The sequence below is a fragment of the Chelonoidis abingdonii genome, chromosome 4 (assembly GCF_003597395.2).
Source record: "Chelonoidis abingdonii isolate Lonesome George chromosome 4, CheloAbing_2.0, whole genome shotgun sequence".
Lineage (NCBI taxonomy): Eukaryota > Metazoa > Chordata > Testudines > Testudinidae > Chelonoidis > Chelonoidis abingdonii.
Window position 1 is genome coordinate 68375731 of NC_133772.1, and position 26831 is coordinate 68402561.

Consider the following 26831-nt stretch of genomic DNA (forward strand, 5'->3'; position numbering starts at 1 on the left):
CTATATGAAACTATAATTCACACTTTACTTCCCCCCCCCCCCCCCCCTTGGGGATAAAAAAAAAAATCAACAATGATTCTTACTGAAGGCAGACTAACTGTGTTGTGTGTACAGTTTATTTGCACATAAATTTCTTCTTTACAGAAAACCCGATTGGTACAAACATTTTCCTACTTCTATTAAATTTTATATTGTTTTTAAATGCATGTTGCTAGCATTCTTTAGATTTTTAGCATGCCAGTAAGATACTGCATCTGCTCTACATCTTTAACTTTGTTCTTAATACTAAACTTATAAATATTAATATTTGTGTGTTCTTTTGCTTTTCTAACCACATAACATCAGGAAGATGAGGAGGGAAGCTGGGCTCAGGTTGGAGATTTTGTGTAATTTATTATATAGTATATGTAAAGCAACACTGTGCAATTAAAGCATGAATTATAATCTTTGTTTTCCTCTGAGAATGTTTTGATAATCTAAATTTGTCGATATTATTACTAACCTTATAAACTGACAATGTGATTCTCAGACTGTATTTTTTAGTTCACTCATTTTAAAATTTTCTGACGCATCATGAACAAATTTGGAAAAAAAACCCAACTGCATTTTGTTTAGAAGTTAAGACTATCATAATACAGTGGGCACCGCACAAAGTCTATAAATAAAAATATATATATTTTTTCCCTCTTAATTTCCAAGGCTGTTTAACATAAGAGGAATATTCAAAAGTTCTGCTTATTGTTTGGTACTTAAACTATTTATCTTCTGTGACATTATAACAAACTAATGTGAAAACTGTTCTCTCTTAAACTGTAGTCTATGACTTTGTGGATTGAACAGCAGAACAGATCAAATGGTTAGAGAATTAATTTAATACAAAATAACTCCTTATTGCATCTAAAGCCTAGAATGCTATGGAGATGCTGGCTCTGTCAGGCAAATGGTTCAAGGAAAATATCTGCCTTTTATGGAAGACCCTAATACAATCTCACCATTACCATGATCACTGGCCAACTTCTGTTATCATAGAGATGCTATGTGCAGGCACAGTGTGATTTTGTGTCACCAATATAGTCCTGCTTGCACAGTTGTTCTGTCTTAGATCTGTAGTAAATCCCATTTGTATCCTCAACTAATGAGATGGAGTCTGTCCAGGGAGAGAGAGAGAGAGAATATAATATAGAAAAATGATAAAAAGTAAAATAACTGAGGAGAGCTTCTTTAACCCAATATCTTTGGGCTGTACAACTTCTTGTTTCCTCCCTGGCATCCAGCACAGTCCTGTTACGGAAAGTATAATTTCTTCTTCGTGTGCTTGCTCATGTCAGTTCCATCCTAGGTGTGCACGTGCACCATCTGCATAGTTGCTGGAGATTTTTCCCTTAGTGGTATCCGTAGGGCGGGCCTTAGTGCCCTCTAGAGTCCCACCCACATACACTGGTATAAGGGGCACTGCCACATCTGCACCCTCTCAGTTCCTTCTTCCTGCCAGTAACGGTTGCTTGGAACAATCTTCTTGCTCTTGCAGGGCTTCCCTAACAGAGATCAAACAGAACATTTTTCTGCCTGTCTTCTTTCTGAAGCCTCACAGCATTGCTCAGGAACAGAGACTACACACATTAGACATTACGCAGGCCCTGTCCTATATCGAAAGGACTAAACCCTTCCCCAAGTTTACGCAGCTTTTTGTAGCTGTGACAGACAAGATGAAAAGACTACGAGTGTCATCCCAAAGAATCTCATCCTGGATAACCACCTGCATCCGGGCTTGCCACGAGCAGGCGAAGATTCTGCCTCCAGCTGTCATGACAGTTCATTCCACAAGAGCCCAGGCTTCATCAGCAGAATTCCTCATGCAGTTACCAATCTAGGACATCTGCAAGGTTGTGACATGGTCGTCGGTTCATGCCTCCTTGTCCCACTATGGCATCACCCAACAGGCCTGTTGCGATGCCAGTTTCAGGAGAGCAGTGTTGCAGTCGGCATGACTGTAAATTCCAAGCCCACCTCTGGGGGTACTGTTTGTGAGTCACCTAGCATGGAATTGACATAAGCAAGCACTCGAAGAAAAAACTATTATTAATCTTCTGTACCTGTGTTTCTTCGAGATGTGGTGTTCATGTCCATTCCATGATCCGCCCTCCTTACTCCTCTATCAGAGTTACTGGTGAGAAGAAACAGAGAGTACGGAGTCAGTAGCACTCCTTATGCCGGTGCATGTGCGCAGGGCTCCAAGAAATGCTAGGGCCGGCCTTATGGCTACCAGAAAGGGAAAAAACTCCAGCAACTGTGCACATGATATGCGCACCCTTAGCATGTAATTGACACGAGCAACATATCTCGAAGAATGATAGTTAAGCAAAGTTAGTAGTCATTTTATTAAAACCCCTTTAAACTACTTTTCCAGCTAGTTCATTGGCAGAGTAACTGTCATTCAAGCTCAGAGCTTAATGGGAGTCAGACACCTAACTGCGCTTTGAAAATCTCCCCCAGATCTTCTAATTCAAAGACAAGGAGCCTTCAAAATAGGGAATAGCAGTTACAGCTATGAGCCCAGAAAACGTTGTTCAATTTTTTGTGTTTTTTTTCACCAGTATCAGTTACCCAAAACTCTTGTTAATATTCAGAAGTCTGCAGTGAATTTGGCTGTCTGAATGGGGGGAATACAGGAAAATAACATACCTTATACTACTTGATAAAAAAAAATTCAATGTTTTTTCATGAGACATGGTGTGTTCAATATCTCATCTGTTATGTTGTTATGGTGTCAAACTGATGTTCCTGAAGGGGTCTGAATTTGAGGAACATGCAAAAAGTCAAAATTTGTTCCAAAAATTAATGGAAATTTTACTTATTCTGAACGTTTTTATATTCCCTTTTTTTAATAAGCATCCTTTTCCAGTGAAAAGATTAAATGTAAAGTGGCAAACGTCAACTCAACACTTCCATAGTGTATTATTCCAAACTAAAAAGTACTAGTTAAAAAATGGCAGGCAAGGCAACTTTTAAAAATACAATATACTACTGTGAAGTTTAGGGAAAGACATTTAGTGTTTCTTTGCTTTTGATTTGAGTAAATCACACTTAATTCTTATTTTTTTTAAAAACAGACTCTAGCGTATGGCGATATGAACCATGAGTGGATTGGCAATGAGTGGCTCCCCAGTTTGGGGCTCCCTCAATACCGCAGCTACTTCATGGAATGTCTTGTTGATGCTAGAATGCTAGATCACTTGACTAAGAAAGATCTCCGTGGACAACTTAAAATGGTTGACAGTTTTCACAGGTAAATAGACTTAAAGCAGTCTTCATTGTATTCTTGATTAAGTGTTCTAGCTTATCCCTAAATACATTTTTCTTTTCTCAACAGAAACAGTTTCCAGTGTGGTATTATGTGTTTGCGAAAATTAAATTATGACCGAAAAGAACTTGAAAGAAGAAGAGAAGAAAGCCAGAATGAAATGAAAGGTTAACTATTACTGTCTTGGCTTCACTTTAGATTTTAAACTCTTCCCAGTAAGATGCCTCAATATTGCATTACTTTAAAATTAAGTCAGTTACTTTAAATTGGAAGGATTATTTCATGGTGTTGTAGAAGTGCCATTCGGAAGCGACGTATTAGTAGAGCCCTGTGTAGTCTACAATTCTGTAGCTACAGAATATTTCATAGAACCCACTGTAGAACAGTTGCGCAGTGAAATGAGTTTTCATTTAATTTTGTTTCTAACCCTTATTGTTTTGAAGAAAATTTTCCAAGTGTGAGCTAAAGAAACTTTTATTTAAGAAGACATCTCTGAGATGACAGTTGTCCCCATTTTTTCAGTAACTCTGAAGCCTACAGTTATCTGATCATTTGGAAATATTAACCATTTTGTTACTGTGGTGGTGGTGGTGGTTTAATGAAAAACATCCAGTTAATTTGTGAATACTAAAGAGGGGATGGAGGTAGTGGGGAAGCACAAGTAGGAATTCAAGCCCGCACCTTACCTTCTGCAATCCCAAGGAACAAGGAGGATCAAATGCAGTAGTAAGCTGTAGGGAAAATCACTCTGTTTTTAAAGAACTGAAATAACTTATCAATATAGAATTGCCCCAGCTCTCCAAGGATAGGAATGTCTAACCGTTAAAGGTGTTTGTGGAATGGAAAGAGCTTCTCCACCTACATAGTACCAGGCTAAAGGTGCAGTCCATGCAGTCTGAGAAGCACAAGGACTACTCCATCCATACTTCCTCAAGGCAGGGAGGGGGGTGGACTATATCCCCCCACTTCTCCACACCCACCCATAAAGCAGGACAGTGTAAACGGCAGTAAATGAAGAGGTGTGGCAATGAGCACTGTCTCCCTTTGCACTCTGGAGCACAGGAAGGAATTCTATGTTGTCAATAAAAACATTTGCTGCATGTTGAAGATTTAGAGACCGCATAAAGTGAATTGACTATCAAATTAAATAACCCAAATATCTGATACTTATTTCAAGCAGATTTCTCCCTCTGAACTCTCTCGGAGACTGGTTGGCTCCATATCACTCCTTGCTGTGGCCTATGCCTAAATGACGCAACTGAACTCTATGCCAATGTAATATAGAGGAAACAAGTTATTTGTGTAGACATTTTGTTATGCAGTTTTATATAGCATATTTGTTTTTCTTCTTTAGATGTTCTTGTATGGAGCAATGACAGAATGATTCGCTGGGTACTGTCAATCGGTCTTAAAGAATATGCAAATAACCTTATAGAAAGTGGAGTTCATGGTGCACTTGTGGCCTTAGAGGAAACTTTTGATTTCAATGCATTAGCTCTGTTATTACAAATACCTACTCAGAACACACAGGTAATAACTGTAATAACTTCATGTCTGCTGATTTTTTTTCCATAGCCATTTTAATAAATCATATTGTCATACAATCTACTTTTATGTAGCAAGTAATCATATTAGTCAACTGTAGAAATTTTAAAAATTAAATGTTATCTATAGTGTGTCTTCTACCATAGACTTGGAAACATATTGCAATAAAACTTAAAATTTTCCGTAATTTCTATCATATGTTCTAAGTAATTTATTTGTGTTTAAACAGCTTTGTTTTTTCACAGCACATCTTCTCTTATAAATTGGCCTATCCTTTATTATCACTTATTTGTCTCTTGTAATACTCAGTGTGCTAGGTGCTCTGTAAATAGAAAGAAAAAGCATTGTTTTCACTGTGAAGTCATTAATTTTGCATCTGATATCATGAATTTTCATGACACCGATATAAGATTGACTGCACTGAAATCCCCCCTTAAATGTGTAATTGCAACTTAGCAAGTACTAAATTAATGCTATATTACTGTGATAATAGTGTTACTATATATTCATTTTGTAATGTATACATAGAAATAGTTTTTTGAATGTACTATAGATGCTTGTGGTTTATTGGCCTTTCAAGACTCACTTTAATGCCTTTATTTTTAATTTAGGCTCGTGCTGTTTTGGAGAGAGAATTTAATAACCTTCTTGTTATGGGCACTGACAGGAGATTTGATGAAGTGAGTTTTGATTTATTGGTCTCTTTTAATTTGCATTAAGAAGAAGCCTGATCTCTGATCAACCTATTATTAAAATGAAGACATTTAGATTGGATAGTCTCTTTAAACTATTACTATACAGAGAATGGTTTTTAAGAAGCGGAGGTCTTAACTTGAATTTTCTTTTCTTTTTGAGTTACTGTATGTATTTTGTGTATATTTGGCTCACATTTAGACAGAATTATTCAGAACTTCAAAGTGTGAGGTGCTCAGAAAATTTGTGTTGCCTGTAACTTTAACCATAGTTAGTGCTAGAGAATGTCCTTTTGTCTGAATCCATCTCTCTTCCTAAAATATAAGTGAGTGGGGGACTACTGACACTCACTTAATAATGCATAATATATATATAGGTGTGTGTAAGCATGTAGCTCCGCCAATGTACCTAGCCTTAATCTGCAGCACTCCTTCTGTTCTAATTCTGGGTCTCTCTTGAGCACCCTACTAGTAGGCCATTGGCTTTATAACTTGTAAAATCTAAACCAAGATAAAATTACCAAATTCTCATATACTTTGTATCCTTATCCAATTTATGATCTGAATGCATTTTTAAAGCAAGAACATCTTAGTTCTTAAGCAATATAGGTGAAAATAGTGTGTTTATCATTGCTGCTCACTGCTCAAGTGGGTTAGTAAATCTTACTGTATCGTGATGCTGTAGTTTTTTGTATTCACAAGTGATGTTTAGTGCAGCACCTGTATTTTCAGGTGCTTATAAAACATGGACATGGAGTAGACGGTCACAGTTGTTAAATGAAAAGTTAGAAGTGATACTGTAATATTAAGGAAGCTGAAGAAAATAAAAACAGTAGCGATAAAATGAAGAACAAAACTTAAATTTGTCTTTCAAGTGGCACTAGTGGTGGATTAAATATTCAAGAGCATGTGTTCATTTGAATTTCTATGCTGCTGATGTAGCCAGATGTGCAGTGCAAAGTGCATTATAGACGTACTGCAGATTTGTAACCTGCTGAGGTGAAGAAAGAACAAGCATACTTTTATGATGGAACTTACTGTCCCATGACAGAACTTATAAAGTGGTTTTATGAACATTTGAAACATCTTTTGAGGAAGTGGATTTCCCCAGCACATATGTAACAATGTTTATTTAGCACTCTTATCAAGAGAAATAGGATGTTGTTCTGATGACTTTCAATGCAGAGATACATGATAATCATCAGAATGCCCTTCAGAGGCCATGCATAACCTCAGAGGTAGAAGGAAAAAGTTACTTGCTTCAGTGAGAAAGCTAGTCCCAGGAAAGCTAAATCTATTATTGCTCACTTTGGTTTTTAGTATTCTTTTCTAGTGCTGTTTTTAGCAAGTGGGACCCATTTGATTTTCATCTAAATAGTTCAGTATCAGTCTGTGTTACATGGGGGGAGGGATAACTCAGTGGTTTGAGCATTGGCCTGCTAAACCCAGGGTTGCAAGTTCAGTCCTTGAGGGGGGCCACTTAGGGATCTGGGCCAAAATCAGTACTTGGTCCTGCTATTGAAGGCAGGGGGCTGGACTCAATGACCTTTCAGTGTCCCTTCTAGTTCTATGAGGTAGGTATATCTCCATATATTATGAGCTGCTTTTTTCCACAGCACAGCATTTTAGGTACCTTAATTGCCATTTTTTTACTGGAGTGGATAGTGGGAGTGGGTGAAGTTGGAACTATCTGCTTTTACAAAAAACAATTTAAAGCAGAACGTTCTTCTTCTGAAGGCTGCACTCCATTCCACTCCTTTTCACAAGTCCACCCAATCAGCTGTTGTTTGTTTTTTCCCCTCCTTTTAGTGCCCAGTTATCAATATAGATTGGATCTTTCTTTCCAAGAAATGTGTTTAAGCTGTTCCTTTTTCAATTAGCAAGTGCACTTAAGCATGGCTTGCAGCCCACGCTATAATGCAGTGTTTTTGTGAGATCTCTTATGTAGGATAGTATCTGTTCCGTATGTTGGATATGAGACTAATGGAAAGCCTCACAAGTGTTGCAGTAGTGGTAATGACAGTTCAATAAGTGTCAGTTCTTCTTCGAGAGATGTCCCTGTGGGTGCTCCACTTTACTTTAGGTGTCGGTGCGCCCCTGCGCCTTTGATCGGAGGATTTTTTGCAGCAGTACTCCTACCGGCCACGCATGCTTAGAACCTGTCACTCATTCTGAGTGTGTTACTAGAGAGCATGTGCGGCTGGTACCCTCAGTTCCTTCTCTACTGCCCCCGGCTTGAGACGGAGCTCAGCAGACTCCTTAGTATTTTCTTTCTTTATCTTAAAATTCCTGTAGTTAGCGAGTTTTTCTCTGTTACTTACCTTAGTTAGTGTTACCTACCTTTTCCTACTACTTAAAAAAAAAAAAATTTTTTTCTCTCGTTCTGTCAGCGCTTCAAATATGCCTGGCTCCACAGGCTTTAAGCGCTGCTCTTCTTGTAAGGACGCTATCCCTCTTTCGGATGGGCACTCCAAGTGTATAAAATGCTTGGGGGAGACCCATATTCCTCTAAAATGCCCCCAAGTTAAGCTCTAGAGCTAGGAAGGACAGGGAGTTAAAACTTCTTTTACTTCAAAATCCCTGCTATCTATCTCAGACCCTGGCTCGACTGTGCCTCGAGACCCAAGCTCTAACCTTTTACTTACACACACACTCGCTCTCTCTCTCTCTCTCCAGCCAAAAAGAGAAGCGTATACAGCAACAGGAAGCTTCGCGGGTAAACCTTTATTCCGGTCAGACTCGTCAGTTTCCCCCGCTTTGAGTGTTTGAGGAGCGGGGACCCTCCGGTACCACGGTCTAAATCCGCCTGTCTTTCGGCGGCAGCGCGAGGCTCTGGTGCCGAGGCGACAGCTTTCAGTTGCCCCTGCCTCGATTGTGGCACCTACTCGCAGCCTGCGAATGATGCGGCGCCGCGCGAACACCGGTGCTTTCAGCGAGCTGGAGCTCTGGACTGAGGTACAGGCCCTTTCAGTTGCCTGCCTCGATTGGTGGCACTTATCGCACCCCGCAAATGATGCGGCACCAGACACTCAGGCACCGACAGGAGGACCGCAGCAGCCTGCTTATTAATAGCACAGCACCGCCTGTGGAGGCATCGAACCGCTACTTGGGACGGTGCCAAGATTACAACTCGGGTGCCAGCCCCGGTTCCTCACGGGATTCTATCCTCCTTCATCTACGTGCCCCACCTTTACAAATACCCACATCAAGTGACCTCTAGTGGTCAGCAAACACACAATCGCCTTTGTCGGGATGGCTCTCATAACAACTGACTCAGGGGTCCGAGCAGGCCTTCCCCAGGAGCAGGACTACTGAACAACAGGCTGCTGTGCCAGGCGATCTGAATTCTACCTCAACAGTCCTGTCCCTCCGAACCACAGGAAATTGTCCCACACCACCTCAGAATCCCACCTCCTGGGTGTTAACCTGGGATGGCACCTGCTATGCCTTTTCCACCACCAATGGCAGTAAATTGGGCTCTGTTTTATGATTTTTTTCTAATTTTTTTTTATGTTTAATTTTATTTGGTTTGTTTTTAATATAGTTGGTTTTATGTTTTTATTGAGTTTTTTTGGTTGGTCGAATAATTTTTAGTTTTTTTTTTTTAGTTTTTTTGTTTTTCTTTATTTTTTTTATGATTGTTTGGCTGATGTTTTTATTATTTTTTTTGTTATGGTTGGTGCATTTTTATTGATTTTTTTTTTCTTATATTTGTTTTTAATTTTTTGTCTACTTTGTTTTGTTATTTTGTTGTTATTTATGATTGTTATGTGATTGTAGTTTTTTATGGAAGAATTTTATATTTTTTGTTTTTTTTTTATATGATGTTATTTTTTTTTGGTTGTAGTTTTTTTGATTTTCTTAACAGTATTTATGATTTTTGTGTTTTTTTTTTTTATTTTTATATGATTTTTTTCTTTATTTTGTTTTTTTGATTAGGTTTCTTTTACATTATATTGTTGGTTTAGGTTTGATTTGTGGTTTAATTGATTTAGCGAATAGTTATTATTTCATTGTTTTTTTAAAAATTTTTATTTTTTTTTATTTGTTATTTTATTTTGTTTCTTTATCACTATGGTTTTAAGGGTGTTTGTGTATATAATTATTATATTTATTGTTTTTGTTTTTTTATTTTATTTTCTTGTTTTTGTTTTATTTTTTGCTTTCTTATTGATTTTTTTTTGTTTTATTTTCTTTTTTTATTTATTTTTTTTTGTTTGTTTTTTTTTTCCTATTGTTCTGTGGCCATCTTGCCTCGCCAGCACGTCCGCTACTCTACTCTCACTAGACGTTGAAAACGTCAAATCCTATTGATGCCTTGGCAGCACCCTCCCATCTCGTCAGGATCAATTTAACTCCAGCTCTGACCCAGTTATTACCTCACTACCAACTGATCCAATACCTGAGGAGGCATTACTTCCTTCCCCTCCACTGCCATCAGATGATTTTCAAACTCCAAGATCTCTTCAAAGGATGCCATGAGCTTAGAATCAAGTTGGAGGAAGTACCTGACCAATTACTCAGCCTTCTGGGACTGCTAAATCCATCTGGCAGACTCTAGCCAAAGCCAGCCTACCTGCAAACAGGAAGACCGGAAATACTTCATTCCCTCGAAGGGCTCTGAATTCCTTTTTCTCCACATCCTGGCCAGCTCTTTGGTAGTGATGCAACCAATCAGTGAACAAACAGTCGATATTTCCGCATACCCCAACCAACAGAGAGGCAACGCTTAGACCTGCTGGTCGCAAGTATATGCCTCTTCAACATTGCAATTTCGAATTGCCATTGTACCGCAATTCTAGCAAAGTACGACCATAACAACTATATATAAGTTCATGCACTTTATTGAACACATCCCAGACAACAAGAACAACAGTTTACAGCTTTAGTTTCGAGGGCCAAATCATATCCTGCACGCTCTTCAAGCAGCTTTGGATTCAGCCAATACTGCAGCTAGATCACCGCTACAGCGGCCGTCATGCACCGAGGTTCCTGGCTTTCCTCTCTCTCTTTCCTCGCGAAGTTCAGAGCACAATAGAGGATCTCCTTTTGAATGGTTTAATAACCTTTGCTTCCACCACTAATGAGTGCTGCACTCAATGAAGGACTCAAGGGCACCTCTGCGATCCTAGGTATCCAGACCCCTACAAACAGAAGGCGACGTGCAGAATTATCAACTTACCACCGTCCGCGCTACCCTCATATACTCAGCATTCCCGGGAGCTCAGGATCAACTACGCCAACGCCAGAGGTCCAGATACCGAAGCGGCGTCGCCCCAATTCTTCCGGGATACCCAACTTCCTCAAAATAATAAACAAAATTTGAAACCTTTGGTCGAGGGTCTCGAAAACGTCGCCCTAGTCCGGCGCATGTGCTCACAACTGTCTTTGGACATCGTCTACAGCCATTTTAACCCAATGGCAAGAATATCACCACCGACAAGTGGTTCTAGGGTCATCACACCGGGGTTATCCATCCCCTTCCTCTCCTTACTCCCACCACCCACCCCTCCTCCGTCCCTCTTCAGGGACACCTTTCATGAGCCACACCTCCAGCAAGAAGTACATCATCTCTTCACCTGGGTGCTATCAAACTCGTGCCAAACATGCCACAAGGGGAAGGATCTGTTCCCCTTATTTCCTAACACAGAAGAAACTGGAGGATGGCGACCGATCCCTCGACTCAGCAGACTCAACAATTTCATCAAGAACAAAAGTTAAAAATGGTACTCTCACAACCATAATTCCAGCCCTGCAGCAGGGCGATTGGTTTTCAGCCCTCGACCTACAAGACGCCTATTTGCACGTCACTATCCACTGTTTTCTCCATTTTTACCTTTGGCTCGACGCATTACCAACACGAGTTCTAACCATTTGGCCTTTCCACTGCCCTCGAGTTTTTTCCAAAATTCTACGGTAGTCACGGCCTACCTCTGGAAACAAGGGGTTATAATATTCCTTACCTGGACGATTGCCCTCTCAAGGCCTCCACACATGCCGAGGGCCTCTCCGCTTCATAAAAATCCCATCGAGTGCTTTCAATCCCTGGGCCTGCAAATAAATGAGAACAATCCACATTAAGTCCTACCCAACGCCTGGACTTTATACAAGCAAACCTCGACTCCAGAACCGGACGGGCATCCCTTCCACCCGACCGTGTCAATACTAACCAACTGCTGGCTGCAAGGCTTCACGGCAGCCCTCGGGTCGCCGCCCGAGACGGCCCCAACTACTGGAGCACATGGCCTCGTGCACTTTCATGGTCCAGAATGCATGTCTCCACATGAGGTGCTTCCAAGCTTGGCTGGCCACGTTTACAAACCAAACGTGCACTCAATAAATGAATCATTGACCATACCTTACTGGTCAAGGACTCTGTCATACGGTGGACATCCCTGACAACCTCTGTTCTGGATCCCTTCCTCCAGACTCCACCAACTGTGATGATGACAACCGACGCATCCTCACTGGCTGGGGGCCCATATCTCTCACACAACAGTACACGGGCTATGGTCTCACTCCGAGACCTCCTTACACATAAACGTTCTAGACCTTCGCGCTATCCGGAATACTTGCCGTTGCTTCCTCCCACAAATCAAAATCAGCATGTACGCATAATAACAGACAACATTGCCTGCATGTTCTACCGTCAACAGACAAGGAGGGGCTCATTCCCACTCTCTTTGTTCAAGAGACTATGAAACTCTGGAATTGGTGCCTTGCAAACCACATCCAGATTCAGCTGTTTACATCCAGGCGTGATGAACACCACTGCCGACGAGCTAAGCAGACGCTTTCGGAGATGGAAAGGTCAAACCACTCCACACGCGCCCCAGCTAGATCAGAACTGGTGGGCAGCGTTGCTTTACCCTCCCTGGAGCGGAGGCAAGAAGCAGAACAGTCTCACAGGACAGACTTTAACAAGGTAGGGGTCTCCCGGAGATCCCTACCCTCTGTGCTGACAACACCAAAGGCAGGTGCCTCAGCTTTTTCGATGTGCCTCAGCCACAGATCTCACAGAGCACTGAGGCAGGGACCCGACCTCCATGTAAGGAAGGTCTTGTCGCTCCTGTCCCCTTGGCACCGCAAATGGGTTGCAGTGCCAGCATGCACTCCCCCTGGGCACCGCAAATGGCCATGGTGCCAGCAGTGTGCTCCTCCTCAGCATGCAAACGGCTGCAGTGCTGGCAGCGCACCCCTCCTGGGCACACCAAAACGGCTGCGGTGCGGCAGCGTGCTCTCCCCGGCACCGCAAACGGCCGTGGTGTGCCGGCAGCGCGCCTCTCCTCAATCCTCTACCAGACATTGAGCCACCGCTCATCCCGTTACCAAAGGTTTCCTGAAGGGGCGCCAAACCCTATATCCACATGTTAAGTTACCTACCCCTCCATGAGATCTTCATAGTATTGTCCTGTTTAACTCACCATCCCTTTGGCCCTTGGCCACTTGCTCCTTTTGCACCTCTCAATGAAAACAGCCTTTTGGTGGCCATTACCTCCGCCAGACGGCAGGCGAGATAGCAGGCTCTTGCGGCGGATCACTATTTCCCTCTTCTCAAGGACAGAGTTGTCCTGCGTTACACCCAAAAATTTCTTCCAAAAGTTCATGCTCTTTTTCACCTCCATGAACCAATACAGTTACCACTTTTCTTCCGAACCACACGCAAACTCCTTGAGGCCACGCTGCACACACCTGATGTGCGTAGGGCCTTGTCCTTTGTTCTGGACAGAACACGACCCTTCCGAGCCTCGCCTGGACTCTTTGTCTCTATTGCGGACATTCCAAGGGCATGGCTATCTCTGCTCAGAGGCCTTCGAGATGCATCTCTGAGTGCACATGTCTCTGTTATCAGATAGGGAACGTTACACCTCCGGCATTGATCAGGACACATTCCACTGGATCTGTATCTACCTCTGTAGCCTTCCTACGCAGAGTACCCTTGTCAGACATCTGTAGGGGCGGCACCTGGTCCTCCACCATACATTCATTACACTATGCCCTTACTCAAGGCCCCCTCTCTGACACTCGATTGGGGGCAGTATTGCTTACGGATTCTGCCAGATCCGAAGTCCCTACCTCCTTGAGATACACTGCTTTGAAGTCACCTAAAGTGGAGCACCCACAGGGAATCTCTCGAAGAAGAAGAGGAGGTATACTCACCTTGTACAGTAACTGACGTTCTTCGAGATGAGTGTCCTGTGGGTGCTCCATTACCCACCCTCCTCCCCTCTACTTCGGAGTTGGGTAGCCTCCGTTGTAGAGAAGAAAGAGGGTAAACCGGCCGCGCATGCTCTCTAGTAACACACTCAGAATGAGTGACAGGTTCTAAGCATGCATGGCCGGTAGGAGTACTGCTGCAAAAAATCTCTGATCAAAGGCGCAGGGGCGCACCGACACCTAAAGTAAAGTGGAGCACCCACAGGGACACTCATCAAAGAACGTCAGTTACTGCACAAGGTGAGTAACCTCCTCTTACTCTGTTTCAGTACTTAATGATGCCTCCACATAGTGCTAGGAGGATTGGCACTTGAGGTGCCCATTTTCCAGAAGAGAGTTAAAACCTAGAATTGTTCCATTTGCAGTTATTAAAGATTATATGGTACTTTTTGAAAGCAGTGAGATTTTAAACCCTAATTTCCCAGCCAAATTCAAACTTGCATATTGATACATTGTATAGTATTTGTGCAGAATGTACTACCAGAGACAGCTGTATGTCACTAATAGCCCAGTGATCTTTTTTTAATCTTTCAAGCAGGCTGGGATCATTCATAGTGAAAGCTTCATGTAAATATTTATTTCTTCCTACTACTACTTAGAAGTAAATTCCAAACGACATATTAGGAAATGGAAGAATTCATTTTTTGAGATTTTTTGTGGTGCAACTCTAAAGCTTTGTACATGTAGCTGCATGGCACAGCCAAAACCAGGCTGCGTCCACGCTGTGATGTGTAGCTACATGTCTGTGAAAGGCTCTGGCAGAGGGCAGACAGAAGGCTTTCCCCCTTGCCTCTCCCCTGCTAGAGCCTTTCCCTGTTGTGGGGAAAGGTTCCAGAAACGGGGAGCTTCTGGAGTCTTTTCTGTGGCAAAGAAAGACGGCCATGGGAGGCAGCAGGAAAAAGATAAGCCTTTCCCATCTGCCTCCTCCTGCCAGAGCTATCTCCTGAATGAGGGAATCTCTTCCTGCAGAGGGCAAAGGCTCACACAGCAGGGCACTACAATATTAAAAATAGCAGTGTAGATGGGAAGGTTTGGCTTGGGTGAGTAGAAAGCATGTAGGGTATGAACACCCTTCAGGCATTTCTTTACTCTGGTTGCCTAAGCTATGCCACACCAGCTACACTACTGTTTATACCTGTGCTGGGGGGCTATGCAGATATGTACTGTACATACCGTCGAAAGACGTCTGTAATGTAGATATATTTAAGAGGTGGAAGAGGTATTTACGGTGGCCGTAAGACACCTTTGTGCTCTCTGGAGCAGCACTGGATGTGGGTCCCTACCATAATTTAGACAACACAAGGAGCGAGAGGGTGTCTGTCTCATTTTCCTCCCCAAGCTGCCCTACAGGCTCTAGCACTGCCTAGTTGGAATCTCTGCCTTGCTTTGTGTTGCAGCCCCACCTGACATGCCTTCTACCTTCAGCTTACCCTCTAAACTACAGCTTGCAAGAAGGGTCATTGGAAAGCACTTTTACCGCTGTCTTCCATGGTGACTGCACCAGAAAATCTTCCCACAATATAAAAAGGAGCTTTTAGGGCACTTTTATGCCACTCCAGCCTTTTTATGCAGCACGAGGGCCAGAGCAAATTATGGAGGTCTTGCTTTAGAAATTGATATTTGCATCCATTTAATTCTAAATCCAAAAGAAATTGAGATTTAAAAACTGACGTTCAGAATGTTTAACCAGATCAGTTGTAGTGGGTTGTGATAATAAATATAAACAATCCATGGATGTATAAGCACATAAACATACAAAATTATTTTTCTACTGGATATTGTATCTCACGGGCAGGGCACCAGCTGTCTTGGTTAGTAGGTCCAGTGTCATTCTTGTGAATTAAAAAAACATAATTTTTTAAGCTGTAGATGCACTACTAGGGAGTCAAGGGGAGGGGAGGAAATAGTTCAATTTGAGGATGCACTCCGTTCAACATAGCTCTATTAAAAGGTTTCAAATCACTTAAAAATGAAACAATGCATAAGTTAGGGAGGTACTGTAGTACTATTGTGGTTTTGTACTGTTTATCGTTCACTAGTCAGTCCTTTCCTCTAATCTTTTGCGCCCTACTGCTATATTTCAATATAGATATTCCAGCAAAAGTGGAATTTAAGAGGCCAAAGGGGTTATTTAAAGTAATTTATACCTGGTGGTTAATGTTCCGGAAATGTGTTCTCTTGTCTCGTCTTCTCTTATAACCTTTCTGTTTACTTCTCGCTACTAGATTGTATGGCATTTGTAAATTACCATAAATCCTAAATATACATTAATATACAGTTAAATTAAAGATAGGCAGCCAGATCTTTTTTTCCAAGAAATACTAAGCGCCTTGACTTGTATAGATGCTTGGAGTTGTGAGAAAAGATATTGATCCTGCTCTTATTTTAATTTATGGTAAATAATCCTGTTTTTAGAATTACTAATGATGCTGATCAATCTGACAGGATGATGATAAAAGCTTTAGACGAGCACCTTCATGGAGAAAGAAGTTTAGACCAAAGGACATAAGAGGCTTAGCTGCTGGATCTGCAGAGACTCTTCCTGCAAACTTCAGAGTTACCTCCTCAATGTCTTCACCTTCTATGCAGCCAAAGAAGATGCAAATTGATGGTACAAAAACTGCTTTGCTATTTTTAAGCATGAACTTTTTTGCTTGAGGTTGTAAGTGAATTAAGTAGCCAGAATCTTTTAATTTTAATCTGCATAAAAGCATCTACCTTGTGCATGTTTATGTGTGTAAAACTTTTTATTTCAAATATAGATTTATTTTTATAGTAACTTGTGTGAGCTTTCAAGCAGATATATAGTTCCTTTTTTCTCTAGGAAAAGACTAGAAGGTCTTTTTATCTAGGATGTACTTTTTCCGTATCTCTGAATATGGAAATAAGATGACATTCCACTTGTGAATTTTCTTATCTTGTGAAGAGGGGGCAATAGCTATACATTTCTAATTAGTATTGATAAGAGCACAAGTAAAGCCTAGATGTGAGGCAGTGCAGTAATGTCCATTGATAAGAATTACTGGAAAACAAAAATAAGAGTAGGAAGTTTCATCTTTAAAAAAAAAAAAGGGCAGAAAATCTTTGAGGCTATTTTTATACAGCATAATGTAATAGTAAAAGGCACCGTTTTCTTTTTGCTTCTTAAATCAGTTAACTATTGAATGTATTTGTAAGATAAATTAAGTTACAATACAGTTTTCCCACGAGTGTGGACTTTATTAAGAACCATGTGTATGTACTTGAGAGCAGAATTTGGCGAGATATAAAAAGGTAATCATATCTACATTACAAATATAATTTTTGGTAACAGATGAGTTAGCTTTCTCTTTAATTTTTGGTTTTACAAAGCACAGATAAAAATCGGTGCTTGCCAAATGGAAAATTTTATTGGTGACGGAATGTACCAGGCAGTTGCAATTTGAGAACTTCTTTTGGACAAATTTAGACCAAAGGTCCTTGATAGTGTGCCTATTTTGTTTGAACACTTGAACTAAATACATGAAGTTTAAGAAGAACCCCTGTATATTACACACAAATATTAAGAATGTTAGTGGACTGCTTAACATTTTAAATATTATTCTCACTAGTATGAAATATCCAATCCAGAAGTTCTTTGCACCATTTAATGTTTAACTTGATTTAAATATAAAATATTAAACATTCACATTCTAAAAATTCAAGTTTTCTTCTGTGCAGTCAAAAACAGAGAGAAATCTTGTAAAGAAGAATATTAATAGTTGTACTTCTAGACATGACGATTCTCTTCTGCCATTTATAGTGCCCTAGCTTGCATGAGTATTGTTTTATTAGGATTTTTTTTGTCAAGCTAAGCATTGAAACTGAAACTAGTAAATAGATGAACTTAAGGTTAATTTAAATTCTGCTTTTTGAATTTATTGTAACCTTAGTTGAGCGTATACAGTAGATGTAATCACATTGCTGTGTGATTTTTATTTTTATTTTTTTTTTGAAGACTAACTGCATGCTGTGTTCTGCATGTCTTCCTTCTATGATTGTTGAAACAGGCAATGTATCAGGAACACAAAGGCTGGATTCCACTACAGTAAGGACGTACTCCTGTTAAAGGCGTCTGTTGGTGAGTGAAAAGGATAGCTATAGCAGTAAAATAGGCCCCTTTGTAGAAAATAAAGTTTAAAGTTTAAACCAATTCCAAAAACTAATAATATCTAAATGTGTGTGTGGAAAAAAAAAAAAAGAGAGAGAGAGAAAACCAGTCAGTTTAAAATATAAATACTACATTGAGAATTTTAAGGTGGTTCCTTATAGCTAAGGCTGTTAACCTTTACATAATATAATCCTAATTTTAAAGTTAATTTGAAACGGAAAATAATTGGTCTTTTTTCTTTTTTGTTCTTCTATGATATATTTTCAAAAAGGCATGAAAGGATTTTTCTGCAAAAAGTGTTGGATTTTTGGTCATCTTTACGTTAGGAATTCAGGCCTTATCTACTCTGATTTTCCTCAAGGACTTCACAGAGTCGGCTGGTAGTCTTAGCTGGATTATGACATCTCAAAGAATGAGAAAGTGAAATCTAATTTGAGAGGGGGAAGTAAATAGTTTTCATTCACAGTGGGCAGAATACTGTTGCTCTAGTTTCAGGGGAAAAAAGAGGTAATGGGAAAATTTAAGTAAAGGTATGTCTACGCTACCCACCAGATCAGTGGGCAGCAATCGATCCAGTGGGGATCGATTTATTGCATCTAATCTAGATGCAATAAATCAATACCCACCCCTTGAGCCCTCTCCCATCGACTCCTGTACTCCAATGTCGCGAGAGGCACAGGTAGAGTCAAAAAGGGAGTGGCAGCAGTCGACTTCAGCTACATTATTCCCCCTTTCCCCCCCGCCCCCAGTGTAGACCAGGGCTAAGTATGTTTGGGGACCCAAACTAGTGGGATGGGGATAATTGGAGGAGCGAGAGAGGGTGGAGAAGGAATAGCTTAGTCTCTCAGTGCACTCCCTCAGGTGTGAAGCCTGTTGCCTTCATTTGTTCTTGGGTGGAATCCCACAAATCTCCCACTCTTAGACCTGGCCCAGGGCTACAGCACTCTTATACCACCCACAATTGCTCAGCATGTCTGACTAGGTTTGGCTACTTGTGGTGGTTCTTCAAGGAGTATCCCTTTTGGAACTTCACGTCAGGTGATTGTGAGCCCCTGTGCTTGTAATCTGAGATTTGTAGTAGCAGTGCCTGGTTGGTCACACATGCACTGTCCCTGTCTTGCGCCACCTCAGGCAGTTACCTAGAGCTGTGCAACCAACCCCTCCTCAGATCCTCCTCTACTGCCCTCAGCTTGAGATGGAGCACTTAGTAGTGCCTCTCTACTTAAGAATAGTTGCTGTAGTTATTTAGTTGTTTGTTGTTAGCTTTATAGTTACTTCTCCTTCACTGTTTATTTTCTTCTTTTCTAAAAACAAAAACAAAACTTTTTTCTCTTATACAGGAAATTAAGTTTCAGTTATGAGATATCCTTTGAGAATAGCTTAGTTACTCCATATTTTCATATTTTCCCATCCATTCAAAGCAGAGCCGGCTCCAGGCACCAGCTCAGCAAGCAGGTGCGTGGGGTGGCCAAGGGGAAGGGGCGGCAAGTCGGGCTCTTCAGCGGCAATTCGGCGGCAGGTCCCTCGGTTCTTCTCGGGGAAAGGACCTGCTGCCAAATTGCCGCTGAAGAAGAAAGCAGCGCAGTGGAGCTGCCACCAATTGTAGTTCTCCTCTCCCCCGCCCCCCGCCACTTGGGGCGGCAAAAGCCCTGGAGTTGGCCCTAATTCAGAGACTGACTGACTCCATTCCACCCAGCCTGGCAGATCATCACATCAGACAAATGGGAGGAGATTCTACTCACATTATTTTCTAACCTCCAAAAAATCTGGAGGATGGAGGTCTATTCTAGATTTAAGAAGACTCAACAAATTCATGAAGACTCAACACTTCAGGACGCTCACGTTAGCAACCATAATTCCAGCATTGGAAAGAGACCACCAGAACACACATTTTCATATAACAATACATACACAGGAGGTTCCTCAGGTTTTTCTAGGAATAGACCATTTTCAGTAGAAAGTGTACTGCCCTTTGGACTGTCCACTTCCCCAGGTGTATTTTCAAAAGTTCTCACGGTGGTGGCGGCTCATCTCCACAGACAAGGGGTCGTAATAGTCCCCTATTTGGACAATTGCTTACTCAAAGCAGTGACTTAAGAAAGGGCAGTAGAAGCTACTCAAAACACCGTAGCTATTTTCACATGTCTGGGCCTACAAATAAACACACACAAATCAATCTTCACACTTGTGCAGAGACTGGAGTTCATCAGGGCCTACCTCGACTATCCGGAGGCTACAGCTTTACTTAGTCTAAGTTCCACAACACTAGACACTCGCGAGACATCAGCCAGGACCTGCCTCCAACTATTGGGCCACATGCACAACAATGTTTGTGAAATATGCGATACTCCACATTCGAGGCCTGCAAGACTGATTCCAGACAGTGTATGCTACACACAGACACAGCATAAACAAACATCTCATGATGCCAACCAAAGTAAAAAAACTTTCTACATTTGTGGACCAAAACAAACAACATCTGCGCAGAACCCTCCAACAATAATAATAATTTCAGATGCTTCCCTACTAGCTTGGGGAGCACACTTGCGCAATCATATGGCTCAAGGTTGCTGGTGCCATTGGAATCCATTCTACATATAAACCTACTGTACCTGCAGGCAGTTCACAATGTATGTTCCCATTTCCTACCTGTGATCACGGACAGAACTATAAAGATCCTCACAGACAACGTTGCTTGTCTGATGGGTAGGGGGAGAGGCACGGTCACAATCCCTGTGCACAGAAGCCGTGCTGTTATGGAATTGGTGCATCAGTCACAACATCGACATCTCAGCTTCCTACCTCCCGGGATGCCAAAACACCACAGCAGATGAACTAAGAAGAAAATTTCCCCAGGACCACAAGTGGGAAATGAACCAGGAGTACTATATTCAAATAGGGTGTTCCCAACTATAGACCTTATTGTGACAACCCAAAACGCCAAGTGCCTGCACTTCTGCTCCAGAGCAAGTTTGGGATCCCATTCCCTGAGCAATGCTTTTCTTATCAAATGGGATGCATCCTAATATATGCCTTTCCTCTAACCCCTCTTATATCCCGGGTCATACACAAGATCAAGACACCAGAGTCCTCTTGAAAGCCCCCACGTGGCTGACAAATGTGGTTTCCTTACCTCCTAAAGATGGCTATGTGCCCACCACACACACTTCCTCATCTCCTCTCTCAGGATGCGGGCCAGGCCCTCCACCTAAACCTGACAAGATTCCACCTCGAGTGGCTACTCCTTGGTTCTGAAAAGTCAAAATAACCTATTCAGCGGAAGTAAGGGACATTCTTTTAAACAGACATAGAGCAACTATACACCATACATACCTGCACAAATAGAGGCGATTCAATACATGGTGCCAAAATAGATAAATCGTGGCGGTTTCCTCTCTCCTACCACTGGTACTGGACTATATATTGGAACTTAAGAAATACGGCTCTCCATGAGGTTGATCAGAGTACACTTCACAGCCATCACAGCATTTCATCACAAGGTAGATGAGTTATTGATCTTCACTCACCCCACCACCAAGCATTTTCTCAAGGGCCTTCATAACATTTACTCAGAAATATGAGCCCATACTCCATCATGGGACCTCAATCTGGTGTTACAGGGTCTTACTGGACCCCCATTTGAACCACTAGTGATCTGTTCACTACTGCCATTCAATGAAAGTGGCTTTCCTCATGACCATCACATCTGCCAGTGGGTAGTGGAATTAGGAGCCCTTATGGCACCTTCTCCTCCATACACAACATTCTTCTTTGAGTGCTCATTTCGATTCCATTCTAGGTGCATGTGCACGCTCGACAGAGACTTTTGCCTTAGCGGTATCTGTAGGGTTGGCTGCAGCGCCCCCTAGAGTGCCGTGCTCATGCATTGGTATACCAGGTTCCAGTGACCCTATGTCCTCTCAGTTTCTTCTTACAGCCCATGATAGTTGGTTGAAGTGTCTTAGCTTGCATTGCAAGAGTGTTAGCTGTTCTTTCAGCCTATTGTTCTGTCTCCTTTATAGTTAGTTTTTAGGTACTTAATGGTCAAACTAAGTTAAGCGTTCAATAGTTTTAGTAGTTAGAGTCCTGGCTGGGACTTAGCTGCAGGGCCCATTCCCCAGGCTTTAAGCCATGTTCATCATGTACCCGGCCGATGCCCATTAGTGACTTCCACAGTAGCTGTTTGAAATGTTGGGGGGAGACGCACAGAAAAGACAAGTGCAGGACCTGCAAGAACTTTCGTCCTGAAACTCAAAGGGAGCGGGATATCCACTGGAGGACCCTCCTCATGGAGGTTGCGTTTTGTCTTGCTTTGGAGCTCTCCCAGACAGACTCCATGCCTAGCACTTTGGTGTCAGCGCATAACGCACTGCCAGCACCGGAACCCGCCTGTCACCATTCCCCTTCCCCAGTGCCCAAAAAGTGGCTGAAACTGAAGGGCCCGTTGGCACCGCAGGACAAGGGGGCTTCCAGGAAAGGACCTCTGTGAGGCCACATGCCTGCCCTGGAACTGCGCAAGGGTACTGCTGTGGCCAGACCCCAGCCAGAGATCCAACTCCAGGGAGCAGTAGGGGATCCTGGCCCCTCATAGGGCTACCTGTGCCTGAGGCAGCCCTGGCGGCCAACAACCAACAGTAACTCCTCACTTAGTCATCCTGGTTAACACTGTTGTTTCGTTGCTGATCAATTAGACAACATAATTGTTTAAAGTTGCACAATGCTCCCTTATAATGTTGTTTGGCAGCCTCCTAACTTGTTCACTGCTTGTAGAAAGAGCAGCCCATTGGAGCTAACTGGTGGGGCCTTGGAACCAGGATGAACCAACAGCTCCACACCCCCTTAAGTTCCCCGTGCAGCAGCTGCCTAGCAGGCTATCAATTGCCGGGCAGTTCAGCTGTCCCTCCCCGCACTGCTGTTTGCTGCTCCTGCCCTCTGCCTTGGAGCTGCTTCCAGGGAGCCTCCTGCTTGCTATGCAGAGGTGGGGGGAAGAGAGATGTTAATGTCAGGGTGTCCCCTTTACCCCGCTCCTGCCCCCCCCCACTTTACTCATTTCCACAGAGCGGTTGGGTGGGGGCAGGACAGACAGGGCTCAGAGAGGGAGCTTGCTGGCAGCAGCTGCTGTCTCAACTTGCTAGTCTACTTAAAAAGGCAATGTACTTAGGGTGAGTTCAGTGTACTTAAAGGGGCAATGCATCTGTGTCACACATCGTGTGTGTGTCTGTCCATGTCTGCCATGCTGTCTCTCCTTCCTCCATTCCTGCTGTCTTGTAGATTGTGAGGCTACATTAACAACAATGTGTTAACCCTGGAGGGCTCAACTGAGTTCTAGTTCATGATTTAGCAGGAAGGCATTCCCTGGGAAATATCGTACTGTCTGACTTCACCAACTCAACCAAGCTTCACAATCATTGCTGTGTACAGTATTAAATTGTTTGTTTAAAACTTGTACACTGTGTGTGTGTGTGTGTGTGTGTATGTATAGTCTTTTGTCTGGCTAAAAAACTTTCCCTGGAACCTAACCCCCTCCCCATTTACATTAATTCTTAGGGAGAAATTGGATTAGTTTGACATCCTTTTGCTTAAAGTAGCATTTTTCAGGAACATAACTACAAATAGTTGTGTTCCAGTTTTCCCACGTTGGAGGTTCCCCCCCCCCCTACTTTATAAGTGTGAACATTCCCCACTCTGTGTCATGCCATACTGTTGAATTCATCATGGTCTTTAAAGTGAAAGATGCCTTTCATTGTCCTTAAGTTACAGTAAATGGGGCTGCCTGAAGCTGTTGTCTCCTTTCCTGCATCCATGCAGGTAACCCCATGTAATCCTGTGTCAAACACCATAAGAAATATATGGAACATATAATATTCATAAAGTATTACAGGTAGCTCCAAATACTTCACATGGTGTGGGGGAAGATTTAAAGGGGGCACATAGGGTACCAGAGGGATGGGGCTATGACATGGGGAACTTGAAAATAAGCCAAATCATGGTATGGGTGGGTGTAGATGGGGAAGCAGGTGGGGAGAATCTATGTAATACACACTCATGTAAATAAATTAGTACATATTCATATAATATGCAAAATAGAGTGCATCATTTTTCATAGTCTCTAGTTTTCCATTCACAGCCTTAACAGATAGATGTGCAGAAGATGCCCTTTAACTGTACCCCAGAAGATCCTACAACAAGGTGGGAAGGAATCCCATATTAGGATACATCATATACATCTCAAATCAATCTTTCAGTTACCTCTTAAAGAACAGACAGAAATTCAGAAGTTGTCTGATTTAAGTCTGTCACTTGCAAGCAAAAATCATGTTTCTGTAGTGGTGCTTAAAATATTTTTATCATCTATATTCCTAGTGAAATTACTTTCAGCTTTCACTCCAGGGGACTTGGTCCTGATAAACTTTCATAGCAATAGGTCAATTTCCTAGTATAGTTGGGGCTTCAAAGTCTGTAGTCTTTAGTATATGAAAGTACTCTTAAAGAGCTCTGTGGTATAAAATGCTGAGAAAGGAAGGTCCTGCAGGTGAAGGTCAATGTAAATGAGCTGGATCCATCCCTGTATAAATCAAGTAGATACTTTAAAAACATTTCTTTGGGAATGTTAAAGCTCTTAACTCTAATTACCTTAACGTTGTTGTTTGTTGTTGTTTTTAAATATATATATTTTACACAGTAAGATCATCCAGAAAAAAAAAAGTTAATCTCTTATTGGGAATTGAAGGTATTTGACCTCTGGCCTCAAGCCTCATATTGCAACTGAAACATATATAGGGACCAAATAGAACTGTATACTTCATGATATGGTAGTAATCTGTTAAATACACGCCACAACGAGTTGTTTAACTGAGAAATTTGGAATGTAATGCATGTTTGCTTTTTTTATCTTGAGACACTGTATAATAGATTTCTTTTTTATTTTGCAGTTTACCCACACTATTTCTACCGGTGATATGCAGCATTTTGAACTCAAAGACCATATTTTAGAAATCAGTGGAATCTTTAATTTGTTAATACTTGTTAAATGGACACTTTGAGATATTTTATTACAGAGTTTTTAATTAGCAAATAAATTCATGAGTACCATAGAGAAAATATTTTAGAATTAAATGTTTCTTATATTTAAGTAAACCTATGTGACTTTTCATTTATATAGTTACTTACCTTTTCCATCTGTATTCGATCTATAAATCAAATCCTTTTATCCTTAATTTGTTAGTCTTTCCAACTGAATGTACTGTAATGCTTGTAAGTATATGTCCCTATGAGCAATATGGGGCTCTTGTAAATTATGCAGTTATTGTAATTATCATTGGGTTTTTTAATAATGAAACTGAAGGTGAAAAGGATTTTACTGTCTTTGTAAAAGTATCATGACACCAAGCAGTATATATTTTGTCTTGTCTTTTTTGGAAATATTAGCTAGTTCTAAAAATTAAATAAACCAGCTTTTTTCAGATAAGCATTGAGAAACGTTTTAGTAGGCAGGTCTAAGATTATTTTTATTTCTGTTGATAGTTGTACCTCTTTCGCAATGAAAATTTGTCAGGTAGCGTGAATTTGTCTTCATTTAATGCTTTAGTACATTTTTAAAACGGGGGAACATTATAACACTATGGAACATGCTTTAGAATTGGTTAACTCCTTCATAACTTCCAATCTGCTGTATTTGTATAGCATGTCTTTACAATGACTGAACATAAGCCATAAACTGAGAGATATTTTCTCTCAGCCAAGGAAGAAGGACTTCATAATAGCTCCTGGTAGTAATCCACAGGCCATAAAAAGTGCTTTCCTCCCATATCCGTTTGATTAAAAACATTTGTGGAAAGACACTGATGCAACTATTCTTAGTGGACCAATCATGAAGCACTGCAGTCTAATGTAAAAAAAGAATAGTAAAAGATGAAGGCACAGTATGCTGAAGAATAAAGTAGTGCAACTTCTAATAAAGGCCTTATTTTTCCTATGTAAGTCATCTTTTTGCATTTGTTTGTAAACTTCTTCTAAAAAATTGTCCAGATTTTTTAAATTTTTTTATGGTTGTAGCCATTTCAGGCTTTGTGTAGAAAATGTATCATTGAATGGCACGTTAAAAAAGCCAGTAAGAAATTTGTTCAGATCATGGTGCATTATTTATTATGCAACAATATATATATAGCATGTCTTTTTGTTTGTTTGGTTTCTTCTCTTTAGTTTACTTGAACAACTGAAATTCATTGTTACTGTTTCGTGTTTTTTCTAACAATCTTTTTTGTGTACTTCTGATTATGTAACGAAGTATGTACAGCCTAAGTACTTTGAACTATTTTTACCACAGTATTATTTATTGCTTTCTTTCAATAAAGTTCTGAAGCATTTTTCCACTGCCAATAAAATGCTATTGAAAAAACTAAGATGTAATCGTATGCAAAAATGAAGCTATTTTTGTGGTGAGTGCTGGAGAGTTGTCAATAAAGCGTCTTAACAATTGATTGCTGCTATGTGGATCTCGCTTCAAGTGAAGACATGACTGATTCTTTCAGCAGATAACTGATGTTCAATATGGCTTCAATTTAAATTTGTGGTGGATGTCAAAGTTTGCATTTGTCACCAGCCTCCAACTGATCCATTATATTATTCAATTTGTTTAATGTTGATTTTATTTAGAGCTGTCGATTAATCGCTAAGTCACTTGATTAAGTCAAATAATCGCAATCAATAGTTTTAATTGCACTATTAAACAATAGAATACCAATTGAAATTAATTTAAATATTTTTGGATGTTTTTCTACATTTTCAAATATATTGATTTCAGTTACAACACAATACAAGGTGTACAATGCTCACTTTATATTTTTATTACAAATATTTCCATTGTAAAAAGATAAAATCATATTTTTCAGTTCACCTCATACGAGTACTGTAATGGAATCTCTTTATTGTGAAAGTGTAACTTACC

The 26831-nt window shown here is 41.0% G+C and overlaps 1 protein-coding gene across 6 annotated transcripts in view; it reads left to right on the forward strand.

The window, feature by feature from the left end:
• PPFIA1 (PTPRF interacting protein alpha 1) overlaps nucleotides 1-26364 on the forward strand; it is a 113516-nt gene extending 87152 nt beyond the window's left edge. For 3 of the 6 annotated variants that reach the window (XM_032776504.2, XM_075065242.1, XM_032776508.2), the window contains 8 exons: nucleotides 346-372; nucleotides 3111-3286; nucleotides 3371-3468; nucleotides 4656-4831; nucleotides 5458-5526; nucleotides 16201-16366; nucleotides 17784-17854; nucleotides 24817-26364. In XM_032776504.2, coding sequence (XP_032632395.1) covers nucleotides 346-372; nucleotides 3111-3286; nucleotides 3371-3468; nucleotides 4656-4831; nucleotides 5458-5526; nucleotides 16201-16366; nucleotides 17784-17842 — 771 coding nt within the window. In that variant the 3' untranslated portion in view covers nucleotides 17843-17854; nucleotides 24817-26364. The remainder of the gene's footprint in view (nucleotides 1-345; nucleotides 373-3110; nucleotides 3287-3370; nucleotides 3469-4655; nucleotides 4832-5457; nucleotides 5527-16200; nucleotides 16367-17783; nucleotides 17855-24816) is intronic. The other 3 variants (XM_075065241.1, XM_032776511.2, XM_032776513.2) reach the window with 1 other exon arrangement.
• Nucleotides 26365-26831: the final 467 nt, after the last annotated feature.